The sequence below is a fragment of the Sinohyriopsis cumingii genome, chromosome 7, assembly GCF_028554795.1.
Source record: "Sinohyriopsis cumingii isolate HCF-2022 chromosome 7, ASM2855479v2, whole genome shotgun sequence".
NCBI lineage: Eukaryota > Metazoa > Mollusca > Bivalvia > Unionida > Unionidae > Sinohyriopsis > Sinohyriopsis cumingii.
The window spans coordinates 39,479,898-39,505,357 of record NC_142967.1 but is presented as its reverse complement, the minus strand read 5'-3'; the positions used below and the strand labels follow the sequence as shown (position 1 = coordinate 39,505,357).

Sequence of the window (25,460 nt, the reverse complement as noted above, 5' to 3'; positions counted from 1 at the left end):
ATATGCATGTGACGAACGAGCAAAAATTAACATAAATTAAAAACAGCAGAGCATCAGCTTTAGTGCCTAATAATTATAACTGACTAAATTGAATTTATTTCAGCAACATTCTGGTTATAAGTATAATTTAAATAAATTATTTTCTTCCATATCTTGTATAGTCATATCCAGTTGCCTGTACAAAACTTTGGTATATAAACTAATTTTGTCCATCTTTTTTTCAGATGGATGATTAGATAAGAAGTGTCTATTTCAGACTGCATAGTCCATACAGCCAAATAAAATATAAATAGATGTTAAACGTTAAAGATCATAAGTGTGTGTGTGTGTGTGTGTGTGTGTGTGTGTGTGATAAAATATTTTCCCACCTTCTTTTATTCTTTATGGTATAACAGTACCAATTGTAGAACCCCAGGTGGGCAGAGCTTAAGGTGTAGGAAGGTGCATTATGTAAGGGTTGTACTTTCTGTTAAGCTTAAAAAAGTTGAGCCTCTTGGCAACATGTGAGATCATATCTAGATCATATTTTGTATTTTTTTATGATTTTTTTTAAATGTGGTACACGTGACTGAAAATGTGCCTGTTGTGACTAGATAACTCTTACCCCGTCTAGTTTCAGTAGAGTTATCTCTCTTAAATGCAATAGCGTACCTAGTTTTGTCCTTGTCAAATTGACAATCTAACATTGTTCTCTATGACAGTGTGTGACATGCATGCTGAGGTAGGATAGAAAGTATATTTATTTCACAGAACATTAGAATTGAGGTATATGGAAAAACAATTGGTACCGTGATACCTTTAATTGTACTCATTTTACATCCCATCAGAAATGTATTGATAACCAGACTTTAAGTTACACAGCCGTATTATATTCTCCAAAAATGGAAGTAACAGGTGAAAAGGAAGCGTTTAGGTGCGTGGAGCTTACATTTGGAACTTCTCTCATTTTTTCGTTGCCGATCGCAAGTCAGCATGGACTTCGGTAGACTTGTAAGTTACTTAATCGTTTAAAAGTTTATGGAAAACAACCTCTTATTAGACATTATTACGAATTATGCTCATGTTCATGATCAGATATCAATGTGGACTGAACTTTAGGTTGGACCGATTGCGGAACTACTCGGCCCATGGCAGAGTTGGCCCACTAACGTTCTTGGCCAATAACGAATTCGGACTACCCAGATTGATTGATTGATTGATTACTTGCGATTTACATCGCGTGCGCCCAAAAAGGCATATACGACTAGTTTATTCCCGCACAGCGGATGCTAAATGTTCCTGGGGGAAGGAATTAGTGCCACATACCCCCATGCACAGGGGCTCGTTATAAAGAAAATCAAGGGATGGGGTTCTAACCTGTAACAATATAACACAAGGGAAGACACCGGTCCGCACCCCTCGGTAGTTCCAACACTGCTAGTTTATCCTAATTGCGTCTGCTAATTTCCAACTTAAGCCAGTCGTAATCAAGAATAGTTCAATTTTCAAAATAGCTCGACACACTTTGTTCAGTTTGTGACATAATGGAGAAAATGCAATAATTGTTTGCCAATTTGGACGTTTGGACAAATGCCCTCTAGAAGTGCTGTTTTGCATTCTGATAGTCTTGGATTTCACCATTGACCGAAAGGTAAGATCCGAACAACCTCAAGTCCACAGTAAATAATGTTAATGTACATTGTGATGCATTTTAATTTTGGTGGTAAAAAGAAATATTGATTTTGGTAAACTTGGTGCTGATTATTGGTTACATTGTTGCAAAGTGCAATGTTAACTCCTGAAACATATTTATTGTTGAATTACAGACTTGAGGTTGTTTGAATCTTACCTTACAGTGAATGGTGAAATCCAACACTATCCGAATGCAGAATGGCACTTCTAGATGGCATTTGTCCACACAGCCAAATTGGTAAACAGTTATTGCATTTTCTCCATTATGTCACAAACTCAACGAAGTGTGTTGAGCTATTTTGAAAATTGAACTATTCTTGATTATGACTGGCTTAAATTGGAAATTAGCAGATGCAATTAGGATAAACTAGCAGCATTGGAACTGCCGAGGGGTGCGGACTGGTGCCTTCCCTTGTGCTATATTGTTACAGGTTAGAACCCCCATACCTTGATTCACGGACGGATACTCCAAATTTTCTTTGTAATGAACTCCTGTGAATTTAGCTGTCAGGTCATAGGATTATATGTCCCCAACAACCTGAATGAAGGGCTTTCATGGGTGGGAATGGGTCCAAGACACACTCATGTTAACAAAGAGTTGATTTTAGTCCGATATTGACTGTACTAGGTGTCGACCCAAGGATTATGTAATGCCGGTTGCAATTGGTCGCAATGATGACGTCACTTTGGGACACCTAGCTTTAGGCGGGTGGAAATTGTTCCACATCTCTGCCATTATACGATGTCGGAGAAAGGAAAGAATGCAAGGAACTCGGCAAGCCAGCCATGAATGTCTTGCACTCACAAGAACGCCAGCCTGTGCTTAGTCAGTTTTAGTTTAGTTGTACTAATGGACAATAAAAAATGCCAATAATGTGTTAGCCACCTGTGCAATTGGGTAAAATCAGAACAAGTTGTCAAATTTTCCTACATTCTAACAATCAGAAAAATTCTAGTACATAATGTACGTTGTAGATAACCTACTAGTTTTTAATAACTAATATGTCTGAGCGACATATAAAAAGTTTGGTCACTGTTAGGTCATAAAAGTTTATAATTTTGAAGTGGTGGATTGGAGGATCAAGTTAGTGTACATAATAGTTTTATCAAAACGGGATACCAAGCCAAAATGGTTCCCTGGATAAGAGGCAGTATTGGTAGCCATTAGAAGGGCTTTTTAAGCAAAAGTTCCCCATTTTTCTTCTGCTTCTTTACTTTTCTCTGATGTCCTTTTTCCTCTCAGGTAATTTCGGGGAAATGTTAGTTGTGTAGCCTAGAAATGTAGTTAGCTGCTGGACTGGGTAGTTCTTGTAGGCCTCGTGATAGAATTGTGTGAGGATTCTGACATCATAGTGCCACTCACTACTCATTTATTTTTGCTTTTATTTATGTTAGGTGTTTCATGTGCGCATTGCATGCTTATTTGTGTCCAACTGAGGCAAGGGAGGAAGTGAACAGGATGGCAGGCGCCCATCTGCAGGCAGGAGTCTGCTCATTCCAGGGTACCGCTCTAAATGGATGTACTACATGAATTTTGAATTTTTGATTCTTGTGTTCGAAATTGTTCTAAAGATGAGCTAGGTTGGATTGGATGGAAAACTCTGTGCTGCTTTAGTGTTAGTATGGTCTGTATCACAGAAGTAGGCCGCATATTACCCTGGCTGTCTTTCATGTTAGGGCTAGGTAGAGAGCAGAGAAGAGTTGGTTTTTTTCTTAATACATTTTTTATCAATATTTTTAATTTTTATTTGCAAGGATATATGTGGGATTTAAGAAGACGGGAACCTTTGCTGAGTATTCAGGTCCCTAGGAATGTATCAAAAGCGCCTGTCTATGTATATTAATCTGGTTTTAGAGAGTATTTGGGTAGGTTATGTATGTTTTACAGGTTGTTATTTTTGAGCTAGAGGTACACCCTTGCTGAATACTCGGGTCCCCTAGGACATGGCAAGGGTGCCCATCTGCTACTGGAAATTTATTTTTAAGTGAGGTCAGTTTGTTTATTTTATGTTTTTACAGTGTTTTATATTTTTTCTTTTAGCTTGGATGTGTCTAGGAATTTAAGTATGTTTTGGTAGGTCAAATTTTTGTTGGGGTTGTTATTTTTAAGGAAATCTAGGTAAGTGGTAGGGGATCCAACTTTTGGGGGCTTTTTGAAATTCCGTTCTAGCTACCTGATACTTTGAGCAGCTACTGAATATATGTGGCAGGTCTTCAATGGTTTTGCAGTGATAGCAATTGATATTAGCAGGCTTGGGTCCTAGATGTTTGCCAAAACTTCCTGCTAACTTTGTTTTTCCAGTTACAATGTGATTGATAATTTTTTGGTCCAGGCTGTTCACTTTGGGTGGTTTGATGGACCTATTGATTTCTTTTATAATGGAGTAGAGTATCCTGCCTTTGGTAGTGGAGTTCCAGTGCTCCTGCCATTTCTGGTTAATATAGTTTCTTGTTATGCTTTGGGCTTCTGTTATGCAATATCTGAGTGGGGCAGGGTTAGGGTTCCCCACCATGTTTTTTGCGAATATCAGCTAGCTCATTATGAGGGATTCCTATATGCGATGGTATGCACATGAATTCAACTATCTGATCCACTGTGGATAATTCCTTAAGCACATAGAAAGCTCTTGCCAAGAACTGCTTTCTTGATTTGGTGCTGTGAGATTTGATGGATTCTATTACACTAAGTGAGTCGCTGAATATAACTGCTTTTGGAACGTTTTGGTCTTTAATCCATTTTAATGATTCTGTTATTGCCCAGAACTCTGTGGTGAAAGTAGAGCAGTGGTCAGGTAATCTGGATCCCATCTGTATGTTGAATTCAGGAATAACCACTGCAGCTGATGTTCTAGGGGGTTCAGTTATTTTGGACCTGTCAGTGAAAATTTTTACGAAGCCATAGTAGGTGTCTTGTATTTCCATTGCTACGATGGTTTTGAGTTTAGATTCTTGTTCCAATTTGTTTCAATAATTGGTGACTCTAGTGTTGATCCTAGGGATAGGGTTTGTCCAAGGGGCAGGGGCAGGGGCGGGGTCAGGGGAGTGAGTGTATTCTTCTTGTAGAGCAAGTGTTGGCATTTTTTCTCCGAGTTCTAGGATTTGTTTCCACGTGGTGGGTTAGGAACTAGTTTGCAGCTAAATGGTTTGTTGCATTTGCTAATGGTTACTTTTATAGGATGTAAGTAGGGGTGATTTGTTAATCAATTGGAAGTATCAGAGGAGCATTTCCTGTCTTATTTTTAATGGCAGTTCACTGCCGAGGACTTGAAGTTCGTCCAGTGATGCCGATGGTAGAGTGCCAGTGCAAACAGATAATGCTTTCCTTTGGATGGTATCCAGTTTGTTCAGTAATATTTGTTTCGCTGAGTTCTAAACTTGGCATCCATAATCTGGCTTCAACCTTATAAGTGATCTATAGGTGGTTAATAAGGTTTCTTGATTGGATCCCCAGGTGGTCCCTTTAAGATTTCTTAACAGATTAATATCTTTACTACAATTCTGAATTAGTTGTTCAGTCTGGTGTTTCTGAGTTAGATGATTATCAAAGAACATACCTAGGAATTTTACTACCTTCGCATATTTGATTAACTGGTTTTGAATATAGAAGTTGTGGTAAATTATCTGGTTATTGCATTTAGGGGAGAAGATTATTGCTACTGTTTTTACATGTGAGATCTTAAAACCCTATTTATCTGCCCATCTCCCTTTGTTATCTAGGCTTTTCTGTATTTCTTTGACTACTTGATTACTAGTGGGGTTTCCTGCCCTCCAGATGCTGCTCTCATCAGTGAATTGGGAAATAATAACCCATTTTGTTGATAGGTTGAGGTCAAGGTCGTTAATCATGATGTTGAATAGCATAGGACTGAGTACACTCCCATGTGGGGTACCTTTTTCAAGGGGGTATTCTTTTGAGGTGGTGTTTCCTACTCTAGTGATTATTCTGCGACCTGTTAGGAAGTTTTTGATGCAGATAAACATGCGTCCAGTAATTCCGAAGTGGTTGAGTTTTGCAATCAATCCTTTGGTCCAGACATGATCAAATGCTTTTTCAAGGTCAAGGAAGACTGCTGTAAGTTGTCTGTCTGATTTTCTTTTGGAGTTGAAAGCTAGTTTGATATCCGCTTCTAGTCTTAAAGTTGATCTGTGTTGGAGCACCCGTTACGGAAGCCATAATGGTTTTCTGATAGGAGTTTGTTACTTTCTAGGTGGTGTTTTAATCTTTTGGCTAGGATTGTTTCCATCATTTTACATATGTTATTAGTGAGGGAGATGGGATGATACGAGTTAATATCATTAGGGTCTTTACCTGGTTTAGGGATTGGGATGACAGTAGCTTGTTTCCAGCTGAGTGGTAGTTTTACACTTTGCCACATTTGGTTGAGCAGTTTTATAATGGTTATTGTAATGTTGTTTGGAAGATTTTTGTATATGATATATCCAATTTGGTCTTTCCCATGTGAGGTTTCTTTTTTAGACCCTAGCGCTATTTTCCATTCGTATAGGGTGATTTTGGAATTTAAATTCTGGTTCTTGAACCCTAGGTTTTTAAAGAGGTTAGGAAGTGTGGTTTCAGCTTTCTGTCTGTGTTCTTGGAAGTTCCTAGTGTGGTTGGTATTACAGTGGAACCTGTCTTGAAAGACCACCCCTTCTGCCAAAACATAATGGTCTCTCATGACAGGTGGTCTCTCATAACAGGTTATAACACTATATAATCTCTAAATCTGTACATGGAGAACCTGGTCTCTCAAGACAGTTGGACTCTCATAGCAGTGGTCTCTCAAGACAGGTTTTACTGTACTGCTCATGGCTGAGAAATGGTTAGCAAGTAGGTCAGCTTTGTCATGGTTGGTTGTAGCATTTTTCAGCTTAGGTGTTAAGTTAATAGCTTTCCCCCCGTATAGATTCTTTTTTGCCCCATACTTGTTTAGAGTTAGATTTAAGGTTCAATTTGGAGCAGAAGTGTTGCCATGTTTTTACTTTGGCAAGTTTTATGATCCCTTTAAGGTGTTTTTCTTTCTCTTTATATTGGATGAAATCTATTGAGTCTCTTGTTCACTTATATTTGTTAAGTGCTTTTTTTTATATCTGTGTGTTTTTTGACATTGATCATCCCACCATGGTACTGATTGTTTAGTTTGAGTGTTTGGTTTTTTGGGAATATTTAGGGTAGCTGCATTAAGTATAGTATTAATTATGCTGTCATGGAATATTGTTATATCTGGGTCTTTGTGCTCTTTGGTATTAATAACGACTAGGGTGTTTCTAAAGTTATCCAATCAGCTTTATCATATCTCCATTTGGGTGGGGCTTCATGGGGATTGTGCTGAACTGATATTTTGAGGGAGATTATGATGGGGAAATGGTCGCTATCTAATGTGTTATCTTGATCAACCCACCAGTTTGTAAGTTGGGCTAGTTTGGGTGCATATATAGTAAGATCGATTGCTGAGAGGGAGCCATCCTCAGGATTAAGTCAAGTTTTAGACCCATTATTGAGTATGGTTAGGTTTGATTCAGCAATCCATTCTTCAATTAATTTGCCTCTTTTATCCCTTCTACTTTACCCCCATAGTTTATTGTGAGCATTGAAGTCGCCACAAATGATTTGGTTTCTATACTGGTTAGTGGAGATTTGTCGATAAGATTCTAAGTTGATTGGGTTGTCATTGCCCCCAGGTCATATATATTAGTTATTATTATATTATTCGATCCAGTGTTGATTAATACAGTTTGAATTTCAATTTTGTTATTGATGTTTGTTGGCATTGGGATCGTTAGTGTTTCAGAGTAGGGCAGGGAGTCAGTTTTTCCCATTGCTACAACTTTTGAATATGCCTGGTGAGTATCCGGAGATTTTGGGTATATGTTTCGGATTCTCTGGTAACTGTATTACCTGGAGGTAAATTATGTCAGGTTTATTGATTGCATTATGGATTTTGTGTATTAGTTTCGGTAGGTTTTTGGATAGGCCCCTGCAATTCCATTGCCAGATAGTAAGTTTTTTTTAGTTGTGTTATCCATTGAGATTGGTGGTGGTTGTGTTATCCATTGAGATTGGTGGTGGTTGTGTTATCCATTGAGATTGGTGGTGGTTGTGGTTATGATGGTGGACTGAGGAGTAACTACCCAGATCCGAAATCGGCCAATTACATATTCAGCCCATTTTGAGTTAGGATTATCGGTCCACGATTTATACAGTAGTAATGTGCACACAATGTTGTTTGTCTGCGGTCAATTAATAATTTTAAAAAAAATAATATTTGTTTATGTTTGCTGTGTATGATTGTTATTATCCAGTTCAAGTACAAGTCATGCAGGTTATATAGACAGTCATTATAAACTATTTCAGTAGTGAGTGTAATTTTCTAGAATTTTTTTGTACATACCTTTAAATAGCAATTAGTAGAAAATTTTAAAACCACAAATTCATATTTTTGTTTATATCTGAGTAAATGCACCTACCTGACCATGCTGAGCACTTTAGTTAAGGATTCCTTAGTGTCCAACGATAGAATAAACAATAAACGAAACAGAGCAATATGCTGAAGTCATGAGATTACATTTACTAAATTCTCCTTTCAAACTTGATACTAATTACTGAATAATCGGAAGAATTTATAGAAAAGATGTGTTATTAACATTTTAGAAGTAAACAGGAATGATCATCCATTTTTGAGAATTCCTGGATCCATGTCTGCCAAAGTGGAATAGAAAAGGTTATTGCTCTATTGATTATTTCAGCTTTTTTAAAATGTTTTACCAGGTGCTGTGTTCTAGGGGTATAAACTGTGTAACAAAAAAGGGAAAACCCAACAAGCATTCAATTTTTTCAAATATAATTTTATTTCCCTAAAATATTAAATCAAACAAAGTGATAGAATTGAAAAAAATTACAGCCTGGTATTAATTCCTACAATATTTCCTAAATGTACTATCATTTTCACAGTAATCTGGAAATGATCCAAAAGTATTCTGTATGAAGTTTCTAATGTGCTTATGTGCTAGCACCACTGAAAAAATACTGTTCTAAAATCCAAAAGTTTTTCTTCAAGGTAAATCTAATAAAAGTTGGATGTTACAGATGTTCTTGAAAATTTCAAATAATCTAACAGAATTAAATATCCAAGTCCTTAAATAAATTCACAATAATCCAACAGTGCACTGTATTTTGCCGGCCTATAATACAATACTTTTGACCAGAAAATCTTGAAGCTTATACTCCGAATTGATTTATATATGGATTATGTGAGCCAAATTGCTTTATCATATTTTTCTATGGAATATAATTTCCAAAAGTACGAAAAATAATGTGTAAAAAATATTTCATTTTGGGGAAGAGATCTTGTATGAAAAAATATTGAACCCCGCACTGAGTATTTTAAACAATTTCATGATCATCAGTTTTAAAAAAATAACAAAGATCGTAATGTAATTGTGCTAAATCAGCATGTACCAGTAATGTAGTTGTTTGTAATGTACATTAACTTTGATTACATATACATGTATGTACATTAGAATTTACAAGTTAGAAGATGAATAACCATGACAAAGACATATTCCAGCACAATTTTCTTTTTGCATCTAATGATCAAATAATCTGTATGTCCCATTGAGAGAGACAGACAGATGTCTTCATGATTGTACATCTATATTGTTTACTTACCTGACTGATCTTACCACTCAGGTGGCCCAGTTCCTCACTTGGCGCTCAGCATTAGGAGGTTAGTGTTAGGACTGGTCAGCCTGGTGTCAGGATAATGTGACTGGGTGGGACATGATGCTTCATGTCTGCAGCATGATGCCCCAGTGCTAGACATCATTTTAAACTGCCACACTGCAGACATCTTAGCGATATTACTGAATTTTTTTTAAAGCTATGTTAAAAATCGTAAATCACACATACACATGACTGATCTTACTCATGTACAAGTGTAGTACCATATTCCATTATCAATTAATACCACTAGGTAAGCAATTTCTTCTATATTTTTTTGACACTTCCATTATTAAAATAATCACACGGCTTTGTAGTGGTATTTACATGCTAATTAAATATGCTATGGCTGTATTCAGTCGTTCCAAGATAATACCTGTTTGAGGTCAAGATTTGGCAGACCAGATCAGATAAGCAAGGCTACCAAAAGGAAAAGAGGCTATCCATGGGTATTATGAATACTGTATCATATAATGAAAGGAAATGCCAGGTGGTTACTAGTGTAAATTTCTCAGCCAGTGACATTTTTAAACTTGTAGACAGAGCCAACAGCAATTTGGAGTAAACCTTTATGAGCAAAGATTAAAAACAATTGCTGCCTAAGAATAGGAAGAGTACATGCACTTTAAACAAAATATTATTTTTTGGGAATGGAAAGGTCATTATACTTGCAAAGAATGTTAGACAGCATGCAAAAATAGTCATTCTTGGGATTTAACCTAATGGAGACTATATGGATATAACTATTGTGAATATTTATACCCTGAAGGAGTATGGTATGTATTTTCATAGTTTACATTTACTGTTTCTAAAGCACTCACTGTTCAAGATCACTGCCATCTCACCTCTGTCTACGTGGGTTCGAGTCTTAGGCTCAGCTAGTGTGGTTACGTGGGAAAGCCTGCCAGTAGCTTCTTGTGGGTCGGTGGTTCTTCCCTGGGTTTTCCAGGGTTCTTCCTCCACCAGTTATACTGGCTGCCATGTATAGCCCATCTTGTGCTAAATAATTGTGTTAAACCCTAGAACAACAACAACATTTAATGTTTCATTTATTAATGTTTTCTCTTTTTGACAAAAGCTTCAGTAACATGGGAGCAATAAGGCAAAGAAAACCCATGAAAAGCTGAACTTTCTCTCTCTCTCTCTCTCTCTCTCATATATTGGACCATGTTTTATTTGGATCAGGAGGTGCAAGAAGAAAAATATGATGGAATACATTTGCATCCTGCAAAAAAAAGGAAAAAGCATTTTAGTATTAATGATGCAATTTCACTGTAGCTGGTAATCTGAAATAACATGCAGTGATACTTTTAATAATATTTATGAAACCGAAAGCTATTATAATTTAATTCCACACAGCATCGTGAGTTTTATCCTATTGGTAATTCAAACAAAATTTTGGGTCATTGACATTATATGTAGCTAAAGGTACATAATACATTTAAAATTCTTCATGTGAAACAAATTAGGTACTTTTAGTTACACTTAATAATCCTGACTAGAATGGTTACTGTCTTACAGGTAGGATAAAATTCATGATGCTTTGTGGAATGAAGTGAAAAACACAATCTGAGGTGTTGATCTGACCTCATGTTATACTTAGCATCGACTTATATATGGATGAAGGATGGAAAAGTTGCCAAATTTGCTGATTCGACTAAACATTGCTGACCCCATTTCCTGTTAATGTTCGTGTTAATGATATAATAATAACCTTATTGGTACATGTACTTTTGCCAAAACTTTTTTCAGTAACGAAAACCTTGCATCCGGAAACAGACATTGGGAAAGATAATCAGATTACTTACCTTGCCGTAGTTAGATATTTGTTCTGGACACATTAAAATTAAATGTGGCTGCTTATGAGGGTAAAATGTCTCATTTTTGCACTAATATGATGTCTGCTGGACATGTTAGAGAGGTGACCTTTCTTGAGGGGTACTTTTGAACACAAACTTGGCAGTGCCAAGGGATTCTGGCCATAAAGAGTGGGTGGCCTTTGGTGGTGGGGGGGGGCATTCATCAGGGGGACCACTGTATTAAAAATATTCAGCAAAAGTTTATCTTGACCAGTTGATAACCAGAAACTAATTGTCATTCAGTTTATAAAATAAAGATACAAGGTTTCAAATTCTATTTTTTTTATCAGAGGCTGAATTTTAATTAAGTTTGTAACCGTTACAATAGGTAGCAGACAATGTTGGTTTATTTATGTCAAACCATTGATTCATTATTACACAGAAATTATTATGTGTTATGGTCTGACCATGATTTTTAAATTAAATTTGTATGGACTGAATCTGGAATGGGCAGAGTATGTTATGGAACAGGCTGGACCATACTATAGTTACGCTGGTGTCCTAGGTTTTGATGCACTTAAGCACTTGGTTTCACCTTTTCAGAAACATACTCCATTCATAGCTATACCTTTGAAGTCATTTAATTCGTTATTTAATTTAGCAAAGCATTCATATTTCTGTGACAATGATATATTCTCTCTTACTCTTCTTGCCATGTTTTAAACCTTTGTCAGAAAGTGCATTTTATATATCACTTGTTTTGATGAGTGTGACATCACTGTGCATATGCTCCAAAAACATTGCAGAGCAACATCATTAACATATAGGAAATACAAGTGTATGAGAAATATTAGATACTGAAAACAATTTAGCATTCCTAAAGCTTTTTTTAAATATTAGCACAGTTTTGGTTTGGGGACAGATTTTGTCTCAAAAGCTAAAATGATCAAATTGGGAAAAATCATGATGGTAGTATAATAAAATTGTTCAGTTGTAAGCAAAGGCTATTTTGCAGAACCTTAATCCTTGAATGTATTGTTTTTGGAAATTTAAAACTTTCTTACATCCTTCAAAAGTAATTTCTGTAGAATAGAAGATAATTAGGGACAAATGAGAAAAAGCCACAGGAGAAGACTTTATTTTCAGTTTATTTTTACCATTATCTTCAAATTAAGAAAAATTATGTAATTTAATATAGTTATTTTCTTAAATGATGGTTTCAGATAAAATTGCTTATTTGAAAATTCTAATACATTGATTTAAATAAGAAAAGTATAGAGTATGCTGATTTAATGATAAAATGTATCGTAAAAGTATATCTTTTAAATTTTCAGAAATTATAGTAAAAGAAAGACTACCTTTGAAAATCCATGAAAACTGCTCATTTTTTATACAAATTTTGGAGAAATTGCCATGAATATATTATAGATCAGACCCTGCTTTCCAACATTAGTAATTTACCCCTGTTTATTTTAACATAAGCGCTGCTTTTCCAACATTTAGCAATTTACCCCTGTGTGTTTTAACATCAGCACTGCTTTCCAACATTTAGTAATTTACACCTGTGTTTTAACATCAGCACTGTTTTACAACATTTAGTAATTTACCTGTGTGTGATTTAACATCAGCTCTGTTTTACAACATTTAGTGATTTACCACTGTGTGTGATTTAACAACAGCTCTGTTTTACAACATTTAGTGATTTATCACTGTGTGTTAACATCAGCACTGTTTTACAACATTTGGTAATTTACCCCTGTGTGTTTTATTATCAGTACTACTTTCCAACATTTAGTAATTTACCTGTCTGTTTTATCATCAGCACTGTTTTACAACTTTTGTTTTCTTTTCAGAATGCGACTGAGGTTCAGGCAGCAGCTGCTGCCTTGAAAATGGACCCTCAGAAGGTTACCAACAATGTGAGTATCTTTATAATGAAACTGCACCACTGTAAAGCATAAAAAACTTCTACTTTTATCCAGTTTATCAATCTGTCGATATGTTAATTAAAACTTTACTTTTATAAAATCAAATTAGATTATGTACAATTAAAATTTAGTGGTTTTACTTGATCACAAAATTCATAAGAAAGCTTGAGAATATAACAAAATTATCTGTCAGTTTGTTTATCTGTCCAGTTTTCTTTTTTACATTTTGTCATTTGCAATCAGACAGAACCTTACCAAGATTAAATTTTATTTCCCATGCAGCAACAAGACATTCGAAAGCTATCATTTTCTACTTTGATCCCAAAGAACTCCACAAAAGTTTAAGAAAGTAAATTGTAAGAATATTAGTTGAAGAGACAGTTTTCATACTTTTTAACTGCAATGTGAATACAGTCAAACCTGTTTAAAGAGTGACCTTAATATATCAGTCACCAGGTCTTGGTGGCCATTAATATATCAGTCAGGTAGGCATTCTGGTTTCTATTAAGATTTGACCAAATAGGAAATAATTCACTTATGTGCCAGAAGAATGCCAAATAATAGAAAATCAATTGAAATCATTAATTATAAAAAAATATGGATATTATATTATCATCAAAACAAACAGATGATATTTACCCCAATCAGTAAGGCACATTATGAATTAGGTTGATGTGACACATCACATTATGAATTAGGTTGATGTGACTCAGTGTGTAATGGCACAAAACTAAATTTCAATCACCAAAATTGTGATCCATTAATTTATCATTTCACTGACCGTTGGCCCTTTCAAGACCAAATCTATAACTTTGGAGTTGCACTGTGAGTATAACATATCCGACTTTCGGGTCATGTTACAGTTTTGATCTTTACCTCATTGTGCAAAATCATGTGCCTGGCAGATGAGTCTTGAAGGCTTTTGTGTTACTTATAGATATTACCACTTTGTTCTTTATATCATTTTGTAGCTATTTATCTTGATGGATCTGACAGCTTAGACATCAAAGTTTTTGTATATTTGATGTGCATACTTAGAGCCAGGTGGCTGAGTTTTCATCTTGATGTGTATGCTTAGAGGTTTGACAGCTGTGGTTCACAAGTGTTTGCATTTTCTTGTGTACATATTACTGCTTTGTTGTTTACGTTAGTATATATATATTTACAGGGTTCATACAGTCTTTGACAGTTTGTGAAAAATAATGTAGCATTTTCAAGGCCTTGAAAGTTTGGGAAAATTGAGCAGATGACGCTAAGGTCTTTAAAGTCTTTGAAAATTGAAATAAACCCAAGCATTTTAATTTCTTTCCATAATCACAGATAAAATTGTCCAAGATTGCTAGATCTGAACGTGAAGTTTTCCTGGTTTCTTTCTTTTGATGACCCGTTCAGTTTCATTTCATCATTAAGCAATATTGTAGTATTTCTCATATAATATAACTTGTATACAAAATGTTAGCGAAAATAGGTCTTGGAAATCTATATTTATGGTCTTTGAGAGTCTGGGAAAAGTCTTTGAATTTATCATTCAGAATTTTGTATGAGCCCTGGTTTACCTTAGTCTGCACATTTTAGAGACCAGGCAGCTGAGTCTTTGCACACTTTTAGGCTTGCAAGTTTTTGTGTTTTCTTGTGAACATATTTGAGCTGCATTATAATCATTAATTATATATGAATTACAAGTTAACCCTGATCCTCCTTAGCAATAATTTCAATTGATACTTGTACATGATTTTTTTCTTCAAACTGCAGGTCGATGTTGAGATGCAGTGGGCTGTCAAGGCTTACCAACATGCAGAAACACACTTCAATGTACGTATACAATGCCAGATTTGTATTTGCAAGTTTGTGCAAAAGCTTGATGCAGAACCCCAATTAAATTAATATAATATTCTTGTACTTTATTGCTGGAATTTCTTACCATTATATTGCTGTATTTTTGTAACAGAGATTTAGCACTGTTCCAGTAAAACATATATCCCCCCGGGGACAGCACTTAAAAAAAACTTCTATAGGAGGTTGTTTTTCGAACTGTTTTGATTCTGACAGTAGAAGGTTGGTTAGGAAAATCACTTCTGTTGTGGGTTGTGTTAACAAAATGAGAAATCGCTGGTGGGGTTGTCAGAAAGAAAGAAAAAAACCTGAATATATATTTAAAATCACATCTAACCCCTTCCTAGCGGTCTAACATGAATAAAACATTGGGTCTTTGCGCAGTATGCAGTTTTTATTTAACTTTTAACTTTAACTTTAAAAGTGCATTTTGCGACGTAATTCGTGCTGCCGCAGCTGTCTCAAAGCACTTGATGCGTCATCCAGATATCTGGATACTTCGGTTCGACATGAATGGCTATTAAACTAAATTTGATTGGTTCATTGGCCCTGGAACAGGCATTTTATGGAGATTTAGCCGTACTTTCATCGTGGAAGTTTTACAAATGCGTGTTTCCAATAAGGGCCACACAGAAAACCAAAATGGTTGAATCACAGCGTTTTCAGTCAGCAAATACTGGCTGGTGATAGCTATGATGACAATAAATTTCATGTATATCAGTCTGTTGGACATTGGGAAAAGGTCACTGGAAATACCAGTGTGTGATTTCGAGCCCAAAATTGATGCTGAGTGTAAGTCCGATGTACGTGTTGGATGGACAATATGCCGGTTATATTTATTTAAGATACCCATGTCTAAACAAGCAGACTATGGGAATGTTGGACTTAAAACCCTAATACAGTATCATGAAGAGAAAAATCTGGCATAAGAGGCAGAAAAACATTGATTCAAGGAAGTGAATCTTTGGCAGGGTTCATGTTAGTGAAAACTGACAGAGGCCGCGGAAACGCTTCTAATCACGTGTATTTGGACGCCAGTTTTTTTTTATTTAGGTGGGCGGTAAAATTCAAAGACTTGCCAGTCCTGCTTTTGTGTTGATCAGTTAGCAGTGCTGATATTTACAATGACAGAATTTAGTGGTTGAAAGCCCTCCCCACCTAGTCGTCACCATTATAAGAGTACATCAAAAGATCCTGCTGTAACAGCTAAGCGGCAAGATAAAAGGCTTTGACTAGCAGCTGGGTGGGAAAATCTACTGATATTTACAGTACTTGAATTAAGAGGCAGAAATACCCAGAGATGTACATGTGGTCATTTATAACAGTACATCAAATAAACAACTTTAGCTTTCATTATTGTGTTCATTTCCAAGTGTAACGGAATAAGCAGTGCACGTGACCTCGGAATCATGACATGTTGAGACTTAGACTTGAATGAGTATTTTGGGGTTCAATGGCAAACTGACGAAGATTGTGAGATTCAGGAGAGTGCTAAAGTTGCTAGAACTGATAGTTTGGAAGGGACAGTAGCAAAGTGTAAGAAAGTGTGTGATGCCTAGCTTAGTGCTTTGAATAAGACCTTCCTTGGATCGAAAAAATTCAGACTCTCTCTGATGGACAAGCAAAAGCTTATGTCAGTGTTATAAAGAAAAACCAATAGTTCTTATAATTTGCATAGTTTTCTGAGAGGGGACTGCAACTTTTCCTGGTGGGACTCATATTTTTACCAAAATGGGAGCCATGGACTAGTTTTAAAATCCTAATGAGACCTCTGGTTCAAAACTTTTCTTTTTGGAACAGAGATATCCAAGAGAGAATACCCATGGGGCCATACATGTGAGATGATGAAAATTGCACAACCATAAAGAACAGTAACTTGTTCAAGCTAGTTATGCATATGCGTTTCAGACAGCAGGCAATGAAAGGAGTTCACAGCACAGAATAATCGTACACAGAGGAGGAGGATCATATTAAATTCAGAAACAATTAACAGATTAATGCTCATAGGGAACATCAGAGAATCCCTATACAAAATAATTAAGTGTGTGTAGATCTCAAGTTGGCATAACCACTGAGCAATAAAAGAATAAAAAGACAAACCTTTATATCATGCAGATGATTGACCAAATGACGTACTTGCTGTGTGCAAAAATTAAATGACATTAAACATAAGAGACTGACTGATCTGTGTAAGCTCAAAGCAAGATGGATAAAATTTGTCCTGTTTGTGTTCAGTTCTTCCTGTGTCTATTTTGATCATGGTGGTATTTTCTGCAGACCTTTTGGCACTTAGTTCCAAGCCATCATTTGGTATTTGTATTACAAAATGGATAACAAAAAGTATATTATCTAGTACAATACATTTTTAAGCAGTATCATTAACTGATGATGAAATTGATGAAAAAATACTTGCTGTCATTCTGATATATGGATTCTTTACTACACCACTAAACTGTTCATCCTGAATCTTTTTTTTAAACCATCTCCTTTAGTCTCACTGGTACCAGTGCTTTTAATAAAATTGTAACTTCTATTTTCTTGCAATCTAAATATTTGTAATGATGTGTTATTGTCAAAAGATAAAATATACTTAGTGTTGTAAAATCTTAAACTATTAATTAGCAAGGGACTAAAGTAAAAGTGGACAGAAATTATTGCCATATTACAGTGTTGTTAGAAACAACAGAATAGTTGTACAAGATTTATTTTGCACAAAGCTGTAGAACTAGCGCTCGTATTGTCACCACATATTTTGCTTAAATAATTATATCATTATTTTTGTATATTCCTATCAGTATTTTTTGAGTGGTAGTAATTTTCTGATCTGATTGATCATTTTTTGCTTAATTTTTGCACATCAAGAATTCTCACTATCATTAAAAAACAATGTAATCTGCACCAAATTGAGTTGTTTGAGAAGAAATTAATTTTTTTAACCCAAAAGTCACTGAAGCTACGAGTTCTTGCATTAAAGTCTCACATTAAATAACATTTGAAGTAGCCACGATAGTAGTTTAGGATGCAACTGTACCAGTTTCACCTTTGGTATATCCAAATCTTGAATGTGATGGAGGAACATAGCTCCAAAATAAACACATCAATTTTAGAACGTTTTCATTGACTATGAATCAAGCATCCGAGTCCAACTGAATTGCTGGAAATTTTTTAATTCTTTTGACAACATCAGAGATCTTGCTAGGATTTTAAAACTAGGAGTTCAGGACTCCAATTTTGGTAAAAATAGGAGTCCCACCATCAAAAGTTGCAGTCCCTTCTTTCCTACAGACTTAACACAGACGTGAGTGCATCTATTTTTAGATGGAGAGGTTTTCGTAATGTAATCACTCACTTTAATATAGCTTCATTACAACAGTCCATTGACAGGATTGCAAATTTATGGTTTATTTATTTGTCTGCGTCCTTGTAGTAATTTTAGGCAATGGTTAAATAGTATCTGATTTGCTGTCCCCCCCCCCCCGTATTTTCGCAAATATGTGTCAGGTCGGAAACATCTTAGACCTTACAGCGCATCTCGCGAATTCCACAACATAGCATTGTCCCATTCATTTCTGATCTACATGGGTTGCATTTTAAAGTTAAATCTTTAATAAAATAATACCTAAGCTTTGGTTTCAATAATCTGTATATGTTTCTGAAAATATCTGCCCGATGATTTACGAAAACAGACAGTCTAATAAACTGGTACATTCCAGACTTAGCAAAGTCCACCATTATTTCCCATTAGGCTTACTGGTTCACTTACAGTTTCAAACTAATTTTATGATGAAATAGTGTACAAGAGGCAATTAATATATATCCAGATAACCGATTCTGATCTTAAAACATGTTTGTATGTTTTATCATCAAAGGATATCATGCAGGAAATTGATAGTTGCTCCCTTACTCGGAAAAGGGTTAAAGTTTAGCAGCTATCAAAACATATGCTTGTGAATGGGCAAGAGTTTGTTTGTCAATGTAATTGATATCAAAACTAGGCCTAGCTAATAATGTCTTGATGAGTACATTTCGCTACAACACTAGAACTAACCAGGCTAAGGCAAGGGGCATTTAAAAAAAGTATGGTCAGTCAATGTACCTGTTAAATAGCTCTTGTTCGTCCATCAGAGTGATACTGAATTTTGTCATTCCAAGTAAGGACTTATTCCAAACACTAAGCTTGGCATCACACACTTTCTTACACTTAGCTACTGTTCTATCCAAATTATCAGTTTTAGCAGTTTTAGCACTCTTCTGAATCTCATTACAATCTTTGTAAGTTTGCCTTTTAACCCCAAAATACTTATCCAAATTTACGAATGGCATTTTGTCTAAGTCTCAACATGTCGTGATTCTTGTGCACTACTTTTTCCAATACATTCGGAAATGAACACAATAATGAAAGCTAAAGTTGTTTATTTGATGTACTTTTAGAAATGACCACATGTACATCTCTGAGTCTTTCTGACTCTGAATTCAATCACTGTAAATATCAGTACGTTTTCGCATCCAGCCGCCATTCAAAGCCTTTGAAGTTGCAGCCCAGCTATTGCATCATGTTCTTTTTGATGAACTCTTATAAAGCAACATGTATGTACATCAAGGGGTTTTTCAGTCGCTGAATGCTGTCATTGTAAATATCAGCACAGCTAACTGATCAACACATTTGACCAAAAAGCAGGTGGCTGAAGCAGGACTGGCAAGTCTTTGAATTTTGCCACACACCTATTGCATGCGTATGGAGTACTCCCGCCTCAGTGATTTTCTGCATCCCAGATCAAACATTGGCGTCCAAATACGCGTAATTAAGCATTTCCGAGATCTCTGGACATCATAATTAGCTGTCAAATATGGAGTAAGCCTATGGTCTTTATGCCATCCCAACCAAGACCCCACCACAACCACGTGACCATGCCCAATGACATCACAGTAATAATCGCTATACAACTAGAGATGACATCTCTTCGAGAATTTTGATTTCAGTAGAGCTGTAACAGTGGAACACTAAGAAAGAGTGGCAGATATTTAAGTGTTAGGGAGATATTTAACAATGGCTATTCCCACTGCCACCACTTGTTCATTGGAGATCACACACACACAAAACTTAGAGTACATCCTGAAATCCTGGCAGCATCCCTGCAGAGGAGATAACTTGACTGTTCGGTTTTATTGGTCTCTGGTTTTCCCATGGTATTTCTGTTACTTGAACATTATCTTACAGTGTGTCCATTCAGCATGGTCGAAAAAGGCTTACAACCATTGAGAGTTGTTCAAGGACTCATATTACTACAGATGTGAAAGAACGAGAACCATATTATAAATCAGTGAAGATAAAATAGAGTATATATGGGTTTGACTGTCCCTGATTGGTTGATAATGAAAGAAAGATTTTAGTAAAACCAATCTTTTGAGAGCTTGTCCTACTTGTAACTGAAAATTGTAAGGGACATTGTTTCATTAACATAATTTCCATCCCTTTACAGACCCGAGTTTGGACGACTCATTACTGAAATCAGCAGCTGACTCTTTGGTGCAGTATTGAAAGCACACATTTCAAATTTGTATAGATCCAGAAAATGGTGTGGCTGTTATGGTTTTCTTTTCACAAAAGCTGTTGTCGTAGATGTGTCTATACTGATATAAATTTGATCATGAGCACTCAAAATTTTAAGTTACTGAATTTTAATATTGTGGTGTTTGCACAAATTTACAGTGACAGCTGAATTAGTACAGAGAGTCCTGAACTCTTGAGTTTTGTGCAGAAATATGGAATCCAAGCAGAATGCATCCATAAATGTAGAGGTTTTGAATCTTGGATTTAGTCTTCCCATTGTGTTTCACACTGATATGCATATCCACAGAACATTTGTATAGTAGTAGGAAAAGTAAGTGAGAAATTTAGATACATATCATAAACAAGACAAACAGTATGTGGGGGGAGAATATCATAAGAACAGGCTGGAATGGAGAAGTATAATAAAAACAATAATGAGTAGAAGTTTGCCTCTTTTTTATGTGTGCAACTTTATTTTCTTAGCTTCAGTTAGAAATTTCATCAAAAGGAAGACAATAAAGGGTGTACAGTTAACTAAACCAATATGAATTTAGCTACTTAAAAGCTGTATCAAATCGATTTTAACCTTCTGGTCTGTTTCTGCCCATTATGGTGACATGTCCACTGAATCGGTATGGTTGGAAGAAATATTTGGCAAATGTAAAAATTTAAAAATCTTTTGGCAGATTATGATTATACCCTACTTCTGCCTGAGAGATGTGAATAATTTTTTTTCTTGGTTTGTTGATTGTGGTTGTTGCTCAGTTCAAATGCATCATTGAAAAACATTGATGCATTCTCATAGTTTGTTACAAATATCTATTACAGATGCTATCTCCAGATATTGGTGAATATAGCTTGAATAAGTTATAACAGTTCTAGTTGGAACAATGAACATTGTTAAGAGAAAATTTAAGTGAGCTAAAATGTAAACTTTTCAGCAGTGTGTGATGCAGGATTGCTTAAGACTTTTCCATCTCATATGCTCACCATGAAAAATCCATTTGTATCAACTGATGATGACTTTTAGGTAACTGTCAGAAAGGCACAATTGACGATATTCTAAGGTCTACAAAAATTACTTGAGTCAAAAGTTATAAACTCATACAGCTGTGGCAAAAATGATTGACTAGTACCTTTGCTGCTGTTGCCACAGTTGATTAGTTGGTTGATTCGGTGTGGTTTGATTTTGTTTTTTTTGGTGATTTTTTAACAATATATTTGGTGGAGGAAGAACCCCAAAAGACACCAACCTAAATTGGTTGATCTGTGACACACTCACTCTGTGAGATGTTTAAGTGATGTAAAAGCAAGCACCTTAGTACACTTGGGCACATGGAGCCTCTGTTGATTTGATGTTTATCTCCAACAGCTGAAGTCATTTAGACATGAGATTTCAGGGTTTCAGTAGATCATTATGGCCTTTACACCATTTTCAGATGAAGAGAATATTTATATGGCAGGCAGTTTTACTGCTGAAGAAAATCCAAGTCCTTTTGAGACACCAAACACCACTTATGTAGAACCACTGACCTTCCACAAGTAACTGGCAACATTCTCATTAGTACTTTGGAGGCAATTAATCACATGACGAGCATCTTGTACCACTGCCATGGAAGCCCCTCAGATCTGTATCACAAGACAAGCATCTTATACCACTTTGCCATGAAAGCCCCTCAGGCCATAGGTATAAGTCTCATATGAAAGACTAAAGTGGGAGATACAACCTGTGACAACTGGATTGAAAATGCGGAATGTTACTGCTTGGCCATCAGTGATGATGATGATGATGCTGTTTGACAATACAGTTAACTGCAATGACATTGATTTTATGAGTGTTCTGGGGAAAATGATTCCTTGACTTTTATCCATTTTTTAAAATCTAACTTATGATATAAAAATGTTTGACTTGCTATATTTTTTTTATAACTTTATATTAGTCTTGCAACAAGGCGTAAAAATAAGACATCGGTAACTGAAAAAGATGTTCTTACAAGAAATGATATAGTGTAAAAGTTGACAAATGATGCAACATCACTTCCACAGGCATCATTGGTTTTTGTTCTGACAAATCATATACGTTTACCAAAACATTTATTGGAAAAAATAATAACAACAAATCATAGAATCTGACCACACATTTAAAGCAATACAAAATTTAACTTTTGTTCTAATCAAAAGCAGCATGCCTGAGAACAAAGAAAAATGGCAAGACATGGTGATCACTTTAGGAAACAGAGTTTAGTAAGGATACAAATTCATGATTTCTGTATTAGAATAGAAATATCTATTATAAAATCTGTATTCATGGATGTTAAATCAGTAGGTATTAAGGGACTGATCAGTGACATCTACAAATAATAAGCCAGCATGAAAATTTGTGATTTCACAGTATCAGAGACATATATGCTTGGCTGACAGACAAACAAACAAAAGGCAAAAGACTGATTATAATGAATGAATAAAAATATGCAGTAGATTATATGATCTATAAGAATTCAGTAGATTATCTCCAGCCAGCTGTCATTTAAATTGCTTCTGTCCCCTACCCAATATTAAAATCACTTCTACCGCCCACTAACCCATTGCCAGAAATTATGTTTAATAAATATACTTCTGTAAGGGGCAGTGTTTCTTGATTAAAACACATCTGACTGTGGATCATAATTTTTTAAAATTGCTTCTGTTGTGGGTTGATTGAATTTGAAAGTGCCTTCCCCCCGGGGGGTATATGTTTTACTGGAACAGCCCTTAGATAAAACTAGGTATGCAGAGCGGTATTTTTTTATAAGTGTGAGAATGAGCAAAATCATTGCATATAAATATAGTAGTCTTGTATCTGATCTGCTTGGCCTAGCAGTCTTATAAAACTTATTATCAATGTTTTATATGAGACTTTAATTTAGCTAATGTTGGCTGAATTCCAATTCATGTAACCTACACTGAGGTTGACATAAGAGAGATTAAGACCAAGAATCTCCACATTCTCCAACCATTTCAGGTCTAATTCACATGAGGTGGCAACTGAGTAGAGTTTATTGATCTAGTGAGTGTATAAAAACTGTACAGGATATGTAGATAAAAAGTCTTTCCATCTTTGTTAATGAAGCATAGCATGACAGTTTTTTTATTTGCATAAAGGCAGATAAGTACAAAATGATAATGTTTTTATACCATAAAAATGCTTTCATTTGGTTGGAGAATGTAATTGTGATGTTTTTGCTAGTGTGTGTTATCGTACTGATCCTGTTGTATACAAAATTTCCAGATTTAAATGACATTATAACATTTTCTTATGCCATAGGCCTGAACACAAATGTAGATTGTCCAAAACAAGGGGTCGAAGGTTAAGGTTTAAATTTAAGGCATCCTCAACGAGCTCCATCTTCAAGACTACATGCAACCAACATCTGAGCCACTGAAATGACCTTCCATATTTCAGGATGTGAATCTTGGGAGCCACCACCATTTGACATGATAGTGACAATCTTATTCTTCCTTTGCAGCTGATATCATCAGTAGATCCCAGGGCAATTAGGCTGACGAGAATCGATGATGAGATTTACACCAAGTTTCGACAAGAATTCGCAGACTTCCCAGTTGAAGTGCTTAAAGAAGACCAACTTAAATCTCCAGAAGCTAAAGAGGTAGCATGACTTTAAGTTATAGACTTTAAAATAAATGCCCACATATAAAGAGTTAAATGATGGTAGATTTTCAAATACCAAGTAGCAAGATGGAAATTGTTAGATTTTCAAATAAGAGGTAGCAGGTTGAAAATTTGTAAACTTTAAATTAAAGGCCTTGATATAAAGATGTAGCAGGATGTAAATTGGTAGACTTTAAAACAATGGCCTTGATATAAAGAAGTAGCAGGATGTAAACTGGTAAACTTTAAAACAATGGCCTAGTTATAAAGAAGTAGCAGGATGTAAATTGGTAGACTTTAAAACAATGGCCTAGATATAAAGAAGTAGCAGGATGTAAATTGGTAGACTTTAAAACAATGGCCTAGATATAAAGAAGAAGCAGGATGTAAATTGGGCGAGCTTAAAACAATGGCCTAGATATAAAGAAGTAGCAGGATGTAAATTGGTCGACTTTAAAGAAAAGGCCAAGATATAAAGAAGTAGCAGGATGTAAATTGGTAGACTTTAAAACAATGGCCAAGATATAAAGAAGTAGCAGGATGTAAATTGGTAGACTTTAAAACAATGGCCTAAATATAAAGAAGTAGCAGGATGTAAATTGGTCGAATTTAAAGAAAAGGCCTAGATATAAAGAAGTACCAGGATGTAAATTGGTAGACTTTAAAACAAAGGCCTAGATATAAAGAAGTAGCAGGATGTAAATTGGTAGACTTTAAAACAAAGGCCTAGATATAAAGAAGTAGCAGGATGTAAATTGGTAGACTTTAAAACAAAGGCCTAGATATAAAAAAGTAGCAGGATGTAAATTGGTTGACTTTAAAGAAAAGGCCTAGATATAAAGAATTAGCAGGATGTAAATTGGTCGACTTTAAAACAAAGGCCTAGATATAAAGAAGTAGCAGGATGTAAATTGGTCGACTTTAAAGAAAAGGTCTAGATATAAAGAAGTAGCAGGATGTAAATTGGTCGACTTTAAAACAAAGGTCCAGCTATTAAGAGGTAGCAAAATAGGCCTAGATATAAAGAAGTAGCAGAATAGTAGAGTGTAAATTTGTGTTCTTTAAAATAAAGACCCAGATATAAAGAGGTAGCAGTATGTTAATTGATAGACTAAGTAAACTAATACCTAGTAAACCACTGCAAGGTCCTTTCTGAAGCAATGATCACTAGCTGCTTTAGTTTTAATTTTATCTAGCAATCCTTTCTGAAGTAATGAGCACTGATAGTTCCAGTTTTAATTACAGTCAAACCTGTCAATAGGAGTCATTCATTGGAAAAAGCAAAACTGACTGTTACACACAGGTGACTGCT

The 25,460-nt window shown here is 35.4% G+C and overlaps 1 protein-coding gene across 3 annotated transcripts in view; it reads left to right on the top strand.

The window, feature by feature from the left end:
- Positions 1 to 637: 637 nt before the first annotated feature.
- The window catches only part of LOC149795062 (protein PBDC1-like), a 36,442-nt gene continuing 11,619 nt past the window's right edge, over positions 638 to 25,460 (top strand). Inside the window, exons 1-4 of one of the 3 annotated variants that reach the window (XM_089964766.1) lie at positions 638 to 721; positions 13,041 to 13,106; positions 14,868 to 14,927; positions 24,006 to 24,146. In XM_089964766.1, the coding sequence (XP_089820892.1) occupies positions 695 to 721; positions 13,041 to 13,106; positions 14,868 to 14,927; positions 24,006 to 24,146 (294 nt within the window). In that variant the 5' untranslated portion in view covers positions 638 to 694. Of the gene's footprint in view, positions 722 to 804; positions 991 to 13,040; positions 13,107 to 14,867; positions 14,928 to 24,005; positions 24,147 to 25,460 lie in introns of those variants that run through there. The other 2 variants (XM_089964764.1, XM_089964765.1) reach the window with 2 other exon arrangements.